General features: G+C 35.9%; 1 protein-coding gene across 5 annotated transcripts in view; it reads left to right on the forward strand.

The window, feature by feature from the left end:
- ATP13A4 (ATPase 13A4) overlaps nucleotides 1-14,087 on the forward strand; it is a 122,359-nt gene that overhangs the window by 55,621 nt on the left and 52,651 nt on the right. For 4 of the 5 annotated variants that reach the window (XM_045037123.1, XM_045037120.1, XM_045037121.1 and 1 more), the window contains one exon: nucleotides 3,510-3,579. In XM_045037123.1, coding sequence (XP_044893058.1) covers nucleotides 3,510-3,579 — 70 coding nt within the window. Of the gene's footprint in view, nucleotides 1-2,908; nucleotides 3,347-3,509; nucleotides 3,580-14,087 lie in introns of those variants that run through there. The other variant, XM_023260297.2, reaches the window with a different exon arrangement.

Here is a 14,087-nt window from a genome sequence, read left to right on the forward strand (position 1 = left end):
TTTCTGTTAGCATTTAAATGTGCTCAAGTAAGGAAGCAACCATTTCTTTTGACCCTGCTTCCACCTGTAGCTACCACTCTATCTCTCTTCTCCCTTTTACAGCAAAACTTCTTTATGCGTGCTTTTGTCACTTATTGATCTCCTGGTCTCTTCTCACTATACTGACCTGATTTCCTCTCTTGTGACTCCATTAGAGAACCCTTGTTAAGATCACCACTATAAGCTTAAGGCCATAGGTGGTTATAAAATTTTTTTAAAAAATTCCTTTTTTAGGGGCGCCTGGGGTGACTCAGTCAATTGGGCATCTGACTCTTGATTTTGGCTCAGTTCATGATCTCACGGTTTGTGGGATTGAGCCCGGTGTTGGGCTCTGAGCTGGTCCTGGAGCCTGCTTGGGATTCTCTCTCTCCCTCTCTCTCAGCCCTTCCCCTGCTCACGTGCGCGCTCTCTCAATGTCTCTCAAAATAAATACATAAACTTTTTAAAATAAAAATTAAAAACTTCCTTTTTTTAAACTAGTTATTTTTTCTTAATAGAAAGAGTAATATACGCACATGATTTTTAAAAAGTTCAAATAGAACACAACGGTATAAATAAAAAGTAAATATCCCTCCCAGTTTGGATCTCCCAGTATCCAGGTTCCCTTTCCAAAGGCATTCACTGAGACCAAAAGTTCTATGACCTTGAGCAGCATTAAACACATAGGCACTAATTTGTTTCACACAAATGGAAACACTATGTGCACTGTTGTGCGCTCGCTCCCATTTTTCACCTAATATATCTTAAATAACTTTCATGTCTGCCCAAATATGTTTTCTCTAGATGCACCATAATTTTTGAAACCAGTCTGATATTGACGGATAGTTAGATTATTTCTAGTCTTTTGCTGTTAAAACAATCGCAATTCTTGCACATGTAACTTTTTACACATCCACATATATGTGTGTTTATAAATATATAAATGATATGTATTTATATTATACATGCATATGGATATAACAAGTATACATATGTGTGCTTATATATATTGACATAGAGACATAAAAATTTTTTTTAAATTTTTTTTTAATGTTTATTTATTTTTGAGACAGAGAGAGAGCATGAACGGGGGAGGGTCAGAGAGAGAGGGAGACACAGAATCCGAAGCAGGCTCCAGGCTCTGAGCTGTCAGCACAGAGCCCGACGCGGGGCTCGAACTCACCGAGTGTGAGATCATGACCTGAGCCGAAGTCGGACGCTTAACCGACTGAGCCACCCAGGCGTCCCGAGACATAAAATTTTTATACCTGAAATTACTTAATTATAAACTAGGTATATTGTTTTCATAGGCATCCTCAAAAGGCATCTTAAACAAGTAATACTAATTTACACTCCTCCCAACAGTAGAGGAGTGTTGGTTTCCCTTATCTTTGCCAATATAAGTGACAATAGAATTGCATAACTTCAACAGCATGTTTTCTATTACAAGTTGAGTACTTGCTCATGTCCTAAGCCATTTGCATTTCTTTCACTGTGAACTGTATTCGTGTCCTTCATTAATTTTTATTGGACTGTTGGTCTTTTGTTTCTTGATTTCATGGTCCCCCTCCTACCACGGACACTTTTTTTTTTTTTCACGCTGCAGCTTTTATTAAACTTCTCAGTTGCATTTGATAGTTAACTGCTCTGTTGCTTCTTTTTGAAGGGCTCTTTCCCTTAGACTTCAGAGACAACACACTCTCCATACTCTCTCGTTGCTCTTTTTCAATCTTTTTTATAGTTCATCCTCCTCTAGTGGCTTTTTGTGGGGGAGGCAGTGTCTCAAAAGCAAAACAATGTGCAAACTATACAATGTATACTCTACCGCATATACAATGTATGTTCTATCTTTCTCTTCCCCTCCACTTGTGCAACCACATTTATTTCTTGTGTTTTCTTCAGAAGAAATTTTTAGGCAAGTCAAGCAAATGCAAATATATGAACCTTGTTTTTCCTTCTTTCTTACGTAAAAGGTAGCATCATTATGTAATCTCCTACCTTGCTTTATTCATAATAGTATGTCTTCATGGCCTTTTCATGTGAGTATATTGAGAGATTCTTCACTGTTCTGATAGCTGTATATACCAATGAGTTCTAAAATGACTTTCAAATTTGTATATATTTCCAGCCCAAACATTTCTTTTGACTTTGAGACTCATAGATTCAACAACCGATTTGATTCCAAGTCATTTATTTAGGGAAGTTTTCTGTTATTGCTTCTATGGGCTGTATATGCTCTAAAAGCATACCTTTTTTTAAAAATTATTGATTGTAATGATACATTTACGTTTGTGACTATTTGATTAAATATATTTCTCCCAGTGGTTTGTAAATTCCTTGCTAGTAAGAACTATATCTTTTTTTTCTTTTTCTTTTTTTTTTTTTGAACATTCTATCCCCACCTCTTAGCATAGTCCCTGACACATAGAGTTTGTGTAATAAATGCTGAGTGAATGAAAAAATGAATAAAAGGATACATTAATAGCAGAACACTGTCTTTCACTATGTGTTACTCTATTAATTGTTCTTAGGACATATTAATCAGATTTATAAATGATTTATGCTAGAAGGTTTAGGGGGTGTCATAAATGGCAAAATCAGAAGAAAAAAATGAATACACTAGATGATTAGGAGTTTTAACCCCTAGAACCAGATAGTTCTTTTACATAACAGTTTCTTTCTTTTTTAAAAATGTTTGTTCATTTTTGAGAGAGAGAAACAGAGACAGAGACAGAGACAGAGCATGAGTGGGGGGTGGGGGGCAGAGAGAAAGGGAGACAGAATCCGAAGCAGGCTCCAGGCTTTGAGCTGTCAGCACAGAGCCCGACGCGGGTATTGAACCCACGATATTTGAGATCATGACCTGAGCTGAAGTCGGCCACTTAACCTACTGAGCCACCCAGGAACCCCTCTTTTACACAACACTTTCTTTAAAAATGTGAAATCAAATGTAATTTTATTGTATTTTTCTTTTTTATCCTCTTATTGATTCACTCTCAACGTCCTGTGTATTTCATATATGAAAACAATGTATACTATGAGGAATAGTAGGCACCACTAAAACTCCTTATAAAGTTCCAGATTAAGAACTCTGATGTGGAATAACTCAAAACTGAGATATTGCTTAGTTCTCAAAGCTATTTAGGTATGAACATTTATCTTGAATGACTCAAGTTCTTGATGTTCTCTGCTGAAAGAACTAAATACAAATTTATGGTCATCAAAAACTACTTTGAGTGAACAGAGCATGCTGGGAAATTTCTTTCTATCAAAGAACACATACTTCTTACTGCTGGTGAACAGCACAGCAAGTTGGATCACTTTTCAGGTAACTAATAGGCTGCTTGGTCTTTCATTTTTAGCCAGTGCATTCAGTTGGGAACAAGTCAGTGCTCTATCTTTAAAGAGACTAGCACTTTACTGAATTAATACCTGGGACTTCTCCTCAAGTAGAAAAGCCTTTTTTCCCATTTTCCTTTCTTCTTTTTCAGCAATCTGTAAAGCTCCACCACCTAGTTGAGTCACATAATAGCATAACAGTCTCCGTATGTGGGAGAAGAGGTAAGTCTCATTATTTTAGATCTGTGTGTTGTTCATAAGGAATCAAAACGGGATTTAAACTTGTATTCCTGGTTGTTGCCACTACTTTCCTCTTCGTGTGTGTGTGTGTGTGTGTGTGTGTGTGTGTGTGTGTGTGTTTCTGGTGCACTTACTTAAAGGAATGAAGGACTTGAGATGTTTTCACCTTAAAAAGAACTTTACTGAGGTAAAATTGACATACAATAAGCTGAACATATTTAAAGTATACAATTTGATAGATTTTGACTTATGTACATCCTTGTAACTATCTATGAAACTATTACCACAATAAAGATAATGACTATCCATTGCCCCCAAAAGTTCCTTCTGTCTGTAACCTCTCCCTACCCATCCCCATCCTCAAGCAACTGCCTTGCATGTTTAGAATTTTATATAAATGGCATTGTACAGTGGGCATTTTTTGTCTTTTATAAGATATTTTGGGTTAATTTTACTGGAATCAAAGTTCATAATTATTTTACAATGCATCTATTTTATTAAGTATATCAATAGTTTATTCCTTTCTATTTCTGAGTAGAGTCCCAGTGTATGGATAGACTAGTTTGTACACCCATTCACCTACTGATGGAAATTTGGGTTGTTTCTAGTATTGGGCTATTATAAATAATGCCTCTGTGAAAATTTGTGTACAAGTTTTTGCATGGACATCCACTTTCATTTCTTATGGGAAAATACATAACTGTGGGGCGTCTGGGTGGCTCAGTCCGTTAAGTGACCGACTTTGGCTCAGGTCATGATCTCACGGTTTGTGAGTTCGAGCCCCGCGTCAGGCTCTGTGCTGACCGCTCGGAGCCTGGAGCCTGCTTCGGATTCTGTGTCTCCCTCTCTGTCTGCCCCTTTCCTGCTTGCTCTCTGTCTCTCTCTCAAAATAAATAAACATTTAGAAGAAGAAGAAGAAGAAGAAGAAGAAGAAGAAGAAGAAGAAGAAGAAGAAGAAGAAGAAAATACAAAAGTGCGAAATGGCTAGGTTATATGGCAGGTAAGTGTTTAACTTTTTAAGAAACTGCGAAATTGTTTTAGAAAGAGTTTGTACTATTTTACATTCTTAACAGCAGTGTATGAGAACTGCAGTTGCCCTATACTCTTATCTGCACTTGGTATGCTCAGTCTTTTTAATTTCAGCCATTTTTAACAGGTGTGTAATAATATCTCATTGTAATTTTAATTTGCATTTCCTCAATGACTCATGGCACTGACCACTTTTTCAAGTGCTTATTTTCTACATATATATTTTGTTTGGTGAAGTTAAAATTTCTGTGCTGCTAGATTCATTTTTATTAATTGACTTTTGAGATTTCTTTCTGTATTCTGAATACAAATCTTTTGTCACAAAGATGCCTTGCAAATATCTTTTTCTCACTCTGGGACTTAGCTTTCCATTCTCTTTACAGTGTCTCCCAAAGGGTGGATATTTCTACTTTTGTTAACGTCAGTTTATCAAATTTTCCTCTTGTGGATCATGCTTTTTGTGTCAGATCTAAGAAATCTTTGTCTAATCCAAGGTTATCAAGCTTTTCTGTGGTGTCCTAATGTAAATAAGTGCTTAATACATAAGTTCTTAATGAATATTTACTCAATAAATTGATGTGAGGTATTTTTTTATTTGAAAATGTATTTTTATAACCATACAATGGGAAATAATGGTTATTTTCTTTTTTTCAATTTTAAAAGCTTTATTTAGGTATATTTTATATAACCTATAATATTTATAGGTTAAATAAGTATAATTTATTGTCCAATTTGCTTCCATACAACACCCAGTGCTCATCCCAACATGAGACATCCTTTGCAAAATGAAGGGTTACAAGCTGGTACCTTCCTTGGAAATCCCCCACATTTGGGAAATTTGTTAAAGGTTAGGGTAGATTGAACAGATTTAACAATATTTAACAACTTTGTTGCATATGAAGTTGGGGAGTAAAAGTAGGACACTTTCCTAAAGGACTGAATAGTCTGAATAACTCATTTCATCAAGAAATAATCCATAGTTTTCAAAATGGGATAGTAATTATGAATATAACCTGGTGGCAAAATTCTAGTCTTTCTTTATCCAACCCTTAGGTTGGAACACACCTGGTTCTCAGGAGGAGAGAGGGCTATAATTAACAACTACAATGCATACTTTTCTATCACACAGACAAGCAACAAAAAGCTATAAAATTTGTAGCCCAAACAGAAACGATTTGGGTCCCAGGATCATAATGTTACATAGAATGCAGGGTGATGCCCCCTGTCACCCTTCCTCTCAGACCTCCAAGTGATGGGGTTCTTTCCAAAAGGGGAATGTCCTTCATGAGAAAGAAAAAAGCCACATTCAGATTAAATTAAGTGCCGTGTTTTTGTTTTAACAATTGGTAGCAAAAACCAGGCTGTTTGCTTAGCTTTATTTACTTACGGTGGCTAAGAGTTTGGGGTTGCTGCTGGAAAATTGGGTGCTTAGCAGGGTTTATAACCAAGTTAGCTTTGGTGAGTGGAAGAACACGTCTTTGAACTCATAAATAATCAGCAACACTGCCACTATATTCCTTTCATGAGACTACCGGTGAAGTCCTTGGTGGCTAGCTGATAACCATGAGTGTATTGTTTTTGGTTCTGTTTTTCTCCAGGTGTAAAAGGCCTCCTCCAGACTAGACATCATTAATGAGGCTTCTAATGGACAAATATACTTTCAATCTTTCAGGACAATCCTTTGCTTCCTACTGTAGATTAGTATCGATCTGGTCTTGTAGTTATTTCTCCTTTCAGGCACAATAGGAAAATTAATGTAGTAAGTAAAGTTCTGCCTGCTGTGAAGCTTTTCTTCTTCACGGTCATTCTGGGACCCTTTTAAGCCAGGATCTAAAACCATGAAATATTTGGGATTCTTTCTTGTCTGTTAATGATCACAAAAAAACTTCGTCTGAGGTCTTTGATGTATAATGAGGAATAGACAACAGAATGACAAATTTGGGAAGACATGTTGGGAGATGAGAAAAATGTTCTTAAAATTCACTTGGATTTTAAAAATCTGATTGAGTCTTATTTTGTTTATAACTCTTCTACTTGATAATTGAATCTTGTTGGAAACTCATAATTTATAACGGCCAGTCGTATCAGATAACGTTGAATTCATGATAGACAGGTAAAGGCTCTGGTTTTTAGTCTCCCTCAGAGATTAATAGAAACAAACAAACAAACAAACAAACAAAAACTACATTGGATTCTAGAATGTTCATAGTATTAGGTTTCTTATTTAGATCTATGTTGTATTTTGAATTTTTTTAAAGATTGAAGTTCATTTTTTTTTTTTTTGCAAATAGACATTCAAATGTTCCAATATCATTTGTTGAAAAGACTATCCCTTCTTCACTCAGTTGCCTTTGCATCTTGGTAAAAAATCGGTTGTTAATATACAGGTGGATCTGTTTCTAGACTCCCTATTCTATTCTACTGATCTGTCTGTCTTTATACCAAAGCCACAAGGTGGCTTTATAATTAGTCTTAAAATAGCATAATGTAGTCATCCAACTTTGTTCTCTTTTTCAGAATTGCTTTGGTGATATCGGGCCCTTTGCATTTTCATAGGACTGTTAGAATCATCCTGTAAATTTCTAACAACAACAACAAAAAAACCATGATGAGATTTTGATTAGGATTGTGTGAAATCTGTAGATCAATTTGTGGAAAGTTGACATATTAATAAATTTGAGTCTTCTGACCTATGGACATAGTATGTCTCTCCATTTATTCATTTTGGTTAATTTGGTCTTCTTTCTCTCAGTAATATTTCACAGTTTTTGGTGTGTGGGCCTTACACATTCTAAGATTCATTCCTAAATATTTCATGATTTTGATGGTCTTGTGAATGGTATTTTTAAATGTAAATGTTCAATTGTTTGTTTGCCAGTAGTTTCCTCAAATGCATGTGATGATTCATCTCTAAGCACTCTTGGGTCTGTATTCTGAACTCATAGAGACCTCTGGATTTTGTCTGGGTTCCCCTTCCCTGCACAGTGGCCTGGGAAGTCTCTAAAGGCAGTAAGCTAAGCAATTGCAAGGCACCTTCACTTGTTTTCTGTCTTTTGTTGCTTATGTTCAGTGCCCCAAAGCCATTGTTTCACATATTTTGTATGGGTTTGGTTGTTTCTGGTGGGAAGATAAATCTGTTCTTTTTTACTACTTCTTGGCTGGAAGTGAATCTTGACCTTTTAAAAATAACCTGGTTATTTTCTTGCTTAATTTTTTATGATGAAACGTTTCGCATACAGACAATAATGGAGAGAATACAATAATGACACCCATGTGGTTTTCACTCAGAATCAATGATTATCAGCTCATTGAATCTTTTTTTTTCCAACTGTCTTACTACCTCCTTCACTCTAGATTTATTTTGTTGCTATTCCAGATATCATGTGATTTCATTTGAAAAAAATTCAGTATATATGCAAAATATAACAATTCCTTTTAAATTTCTTTACCTAAAAAAATAAAATAGCTCCATAATTTAAAAAATCAATTATATAGAAGTATTCAAATTTTCTTAGTTGAGTCACCAGTGTGTGTTTATACATGTATATACATCTTCAAATCAGGATCTAAATAAAGTCCACATACTGCAATTGATTGATAAGTCTCCTCTAGTTTATTTTTTATAATGATTTTTTAAATGCTTATTTTTATTTTTTTTCAACGTTTATTTATTTTTGGGACAGAGAGAGACAGAGCATGAATGGGGGAGGGGCAGAGAGAGAGGGAGACACAGAATCGGAAACAGGCTCCAGGCTCTGAGCCATCAGCCCAGAGCCTGACGCGGGGCTCGAACTCACGGACCGCGAGATCGTGACCTGGCTGAAGTCGGACGCTTAACCGACTGCGCCACCCAGGCACCCCTTAAATGCTTATTTTTAGAGAGATAGAACATTGGAGAGAGAGACAGAGAGAGAGAGAGAGAGAGAGAGAGAGAGAGAGAGAGAATTCCCAGCAGGCTCCACACTTTCAGCATGGAGCCGACTCTCACAAACTGTGAGATCATGACCTGAGCCCAAATCCAGAGTCAGATGCTTAACCGACTACACCACCCAGGGGCCCCAAGTCTCAAGTTTATTTTAACTCTACACATTCCCTCCTCCATATCTTACATTTTCCTTGCAAATTTTTTTGTTGTTGTTGAAGAAAGGAAGTGGTTCATCCTGTGGGTTCTACAGTTTGGGTTATGTTGATTGCATATTCATAAAATTATTTAACTTGATTTTCTATTGCTTGCAATTTCTGTAAATTGGTAGTTAGATCCAAGGCTTGAGTTTTTGGCAAGAATACTTCATAGTTGATATAGTGAACTTTTTTTTAAGTTTATTTCTTTATTTTGAGAGCGAAGGAGAGAGAGAACTCATGACCAGGGGAGAGGCAGAGAGAGAGAGAGAGAGAGAGAGAGAGAGAGAGAGAGAGAATCTCAAGAAGGCTCCACACTGTCAGGGCAGATGTGGGGCTCAATCTCAGGATGGTGAGATCATCCTGAGCTGAAATCAAGAGTCAGACGTTTCACCAACTGAGCGACCCAGGCACTCTGATATTGTGAACTTCTAAAATGGGAGGTGCATACTATCTGATTATCTTCTTTTTGTGACATTAGCAAACAAATGTTTATGACCTAGATTTACTATTTCATTAGGAGTTTCAAATTTCTACTTGTATCATACCATCTTCACATACTAAGTGGAATATTTCAGTAAAGAAAAACCCTCCTCAACTATTTCATTACCCTGAGATTCAGTTTGTTTAAGAAATAAAAGATTAATATTTGATTATTTTTTTTATGTACCAGCTTTCAAAATAATGGGTTGATCCTCTAGCATTATCCAAAGGATTTTTTTTAGAGTCAATATGGATGTATAATGTTAAACGTTGTTGGTACATTTCTCTCCATGGCAATTTTTATTCTTACTGTGCTCAAATTGTCTCATCTTTGGCCATTGAGTGCCTCCTCAGGTTGGCTTCTGAATTCTTTTGCCATGACTTCAGCAGTCTTTGAAAATTTTATTGCTTTCTGATATGGTATGATATTCCAAGTTCATCTGGAACAGTTCTGCTCTAAACCTGGACACATCCACTTTTCCAAAGAGCTCTTAGTAATGGGAGTTAGAGACCTCAAACAGCGCACTAGAAGTGCTCGTTTCTACGTGTTAGTCACTGTTGCTAGGCCTTTTTAGGAGACAGATGTAGGAAATAATTTATTTCTTTTTTTAAATGTTTATTTATGTTTGAGAAAGAGAGAGAAACAGAGTGTGAGCGGGGGAGGGGCAGAGAGAGAAGGAGACATGGAATCCAAAACAGGCTCCAGGCTCTGAGCTGTCAGCACAAAGCCCAACGCAGGACTCGAACTCACGAACCGCGAGATCATGGCCTGAACCGAAGTCAGCACTTAACTGACTGAGCCACCCAGGCACCCGGGAAATAATTTCTTAAAGATACAATACATTATGAGTTCATACTGGCCTTTCTAATTCAAGTTTAGAGCTATGGGCTTTTTACTTAACTTTGTTGATTGTTGATTGTTGATTGTCTCTCCTTTCTCTATCTCAAGTGTCCTGATTCTCAATGATAGCAACAAATTACTCATTTGCTCTGTTCCTTATACACACTAATCTTAGAATAGCAAACCAAGACACCCTGCAGGAATGTAATTCCTAAAAACGATTTCATGTTTTGTTGGAATTCTTCTTTTCTCCCACTTATGATATGCCATTTCAAATGTACAAATTATACATTTTTTTAAAAAAATTACGTTTCAGAGTTACTCAAAATGATTCTTCTCTGTTTATGTCAACAATTTGATAGGGTCATCCCATTCATTTTGCCTTAGGGTTTTAGTGTTAGCTTTTCAAATTTGTTTTTTGTATTCCTTTATGTAGATATTATACACAAATATATATTGTATAAAATATAAATTTATAAATTTAATAAAATTATATATATAATGTATAAATTATAAATTAGATAAAATGTGTATTATGATTACATAAACTATCTGCATGGTTCAAAAGATCTTAAAGGTCTTAAATTCATAAGACAAGACATTTGGGAGAGTCAGCCTCCTATCCCTCTTTATCTACCTTGTGTAATCTCTATAAGAATCATTTTTGTTTGCTTTTGATTTATTCTTACATTTAACGGATACAAAAATTATATATGATATCCATATCTGTATCGCATGTATACAGAAGATTATATATATTTATACTGCTGTTTAGATGACAGGGATATACCATACACATTTAACTTATATTTCCTGGTGTGTATGTTTTACATGCTTTATTTTAATTGAAGTATAGTTGACATAGAATGCTATATTCGTTTCAGGTGTATTTATATACTTAATTGTGTTTCATAGAGAGTCTTTCATAATGGGATATAGAAATAGTTTTCGTGTGTGATTTCAGCTGTATAGTACTCTTGTGTATGGCGGAGCCATTGTTTATTCAACCAATTCTCTATTGAAGTATGTTTTTTATTGTTTTTTAGTTTTTACTATTATAGATAGTGCTGAAGTAAAAAGGCTTGTTTGTGCATATGTCTTTTCATATTGCCACCAGTTTATCTTTGGCATTGATTTCGAGAAGTAAAATTGCTGAGTTAAAGGATGGATGTGTGTATGTACTTTTGCTAGGTACATATTGCTAAATTTCTTTCCACGGAGATGGTACCAACTTGCATTTGCACCAGAAATTGTGAGAGTGCCTGTGTCTTCATGGCCTTGTCAACAGACTATGCTGGCAAACTTTTAGATTTTTCTAATTAGATAGATGGGCAATGTTATATGTATATATTTATTTATTTTTTCTTTTTTAAGGGAATAACTTGACTCTTACAGAAACGTTGCCAGAATAGTTCAAATAACTTTTTCCCTGAGCAATTTGAGAGTAAGTTGCCAAACTACTCTTACATGACTCTTACATATTTTAGTGTGTGTTTCTTAAAGACAAGGTCGTTCTCCTACATAAATGACAGTGTAGCCGTTAATATCAGGAAGTTAATATTGATATATTAATAGAAACTGATGCTCAGACCCTATTCGAATTTTCCCAGTGGTTAATAATGTTCTTAATAGAGGGGCGCCTGGGTGGCGCAGTCGGTTAAGCATCCAACTTCAGCCAGGTCACGATCTCGCGGTCCGTGAGTTTGAGCCCCACGTCGGGCTCTGGGCTGATGGCTCGGAGCCTGGAGCCTGTTTCCGATTCTGTGTCTCCCTCTCTCTCTGCCCCTCGCCCGTTCATGCTCTGCCTCTCTCTGTCCCAAAAATAAATAAACGTTGAAAAAAAAATTTTTTTTTTAAATAATGTTCTTAATAGAAAAGGATTTGGGATCACACAATGGTGTTGTTCAACATATCTCTTTATTTTTCAATCTTCCCTTGATTTTCATGACTTTGATTCCTTTCACTCTGATTATTTTGTAGAAAGTCTCTTAATCTGGATTTGTCTGATATTTCCTAATAGTTACATTCAGGTTATGCATTTTTGGCTGGATATCACAGAAGTGATGCTATGTCCTTGTTGCTTCCTCTCAAGTGCTACATAATTTAAATTTGTCCTATTACTGGTGATGTTAATTTGGATTACTTTGCTAAATAGTACCTGCCAGGTTTCTCCACTATAAATTTACTCTTTTCCCCTTTGTAATTAATAAATATTTTGTTGAGAGATACTTTGAGACGATATAAATAAACTATCCTCATTAAATTTACCCACTAGTTGTAGTATCCGTTGCTATTTCTTGGCTAAATTATTACTTTGATGGTTGCCAAATGGTGATTTTCTAATTTTATCTTTTCTCCTACATTAATTGTAATGTTACTGTAGGAAAAAACTATCTTTCTCCTCATTTATTCATCCATGTGCTTATATCATATGGACTCATGAATTCCTATTTTATTTGATGGGTTATAGTTCATTTATCTTTATTTACTGTGATGCTCAAATTGTTGCACATTTAGGCAGTGAAAGCCTGTTAAATTGGTTTTGATGTTTTTTCTTTCTCCATATTTCCTTGAGCTACAAAATGTTCTAGCTTATATGATACTTTTCTTGGCCCAGCCTTATAATCAGCCATTTCCTTAAGGAACAAGGATTCTTTTTGGGGAGAGGAATAGAATTTAGAAACCAAAATTTGGGCACTAGATATGCACATTATTATTGGGGTTTCACTGCTCCCAGGCCCTCTCAGAGAACAGAATTAGTGAATATATGTATATCAAAAGATAAGCAAACGTATTTTATATACGCGTGTTCTTATATACACATACATTTACATCTATATTATTTCCCTATTTATCTATTGAAAACTGTCAGTTTACATTGTTGTCTCTAATTCTAATCTAATACCAAAGAGTTTATTCTAGGTTTATTTCCATCTATATTTGTAAGTTCCTTTCTTTATGAGAAACCTGACTCCTATTAGCCTCATTATATCTACTTATTCTATCAATCCCTGCTGAGCGGAACCCAACATCCATCATTACTGATGCTCTCCCCTACTTCCATGTAGACCCCTTTTTCACCCTTCTTGGATTCCAACATCCCACACCAGGCCACTGTCACCAATGTGGCCCTTCTCTCCCTCCTTGGGCTCGGACACCCTGCACCGACCGGGTCATGTAAACACCTGTCCATTCTGCTTAGGCTCCAAAACTTGCAGCAGGCTGCCCCCACACCCCACTCCACCCAACCTTCTGCAAGGATGCCTATCTTATTTAACCCCTCTAGCTTTGGCATTGAGTAAGGAAGGAAAAAAGTAAAAGAAAGCAGACGGGAGGAAAGGAAGGAAGGTAGGTAGGAGGGAAGGAACTTTCATTTTTTAAATTATGAGTAAGAATGAGATCTCTTCAAATGTTTAGCGTGCCATTTGCATTGTGCGTATGCCTCTGTGTGTATGTGTGTGTGTGTGTGTGTGTATGTGTGTGCATGTATGAACTGTTAACATCTCTAGCAATTTTGCTATAGTCATTTGCTGTACATCTCTTTTTTCAGGAATTCTTTATATATTAGGAATATTAATCTTTTGTAATGTAATGTACTGTAAATTTCAAATATGTTTTCTAAATTTGTCTTTAGGTTTTTTCTCTGTTTTCATTTTATGCAATTTATTACTTTTTTCTCTTATTGTTCTCAGATTTTGAATCAACATTGAGGAATAGTTTCCTTTTTTAAAAATATAATGTATTCTCAAGTTAGCTAACATACAGTGTATATGGTATGCTCTTGGCTTCAGAAGTAGATTCCCACGATTCATTGCTTACATACAACACCCAGCCCATTCCAACAAATGCCCTTCTCAATGCTTATCACCCATTTTCCCCTCTCCCCTACCCCCCCCATCAACCCTCAGTTTGTTCTCTGTATTTAAGAGTCTCTTATGGTTTGCCTCTCTCGCTGTTTGAAACTATTTTTCCCCTTCCCTTCCCCCACAGTCTTCTGTTAAGTTTCTCATATTCCACC

The sequence above is a fragment of the Felis catus genome, chromosome C2 (assembly GCF_018350175.1).
Source record: "Felis catus isolate Fca126 chromosome C2, F.catus_Fca126_mat1.0, whole genome shotgun sequence".
NCBI lineage: Eukaryota > Metazoa > Chordata > Mammalia > Carnivora > Felidae > Felis > Felis catus.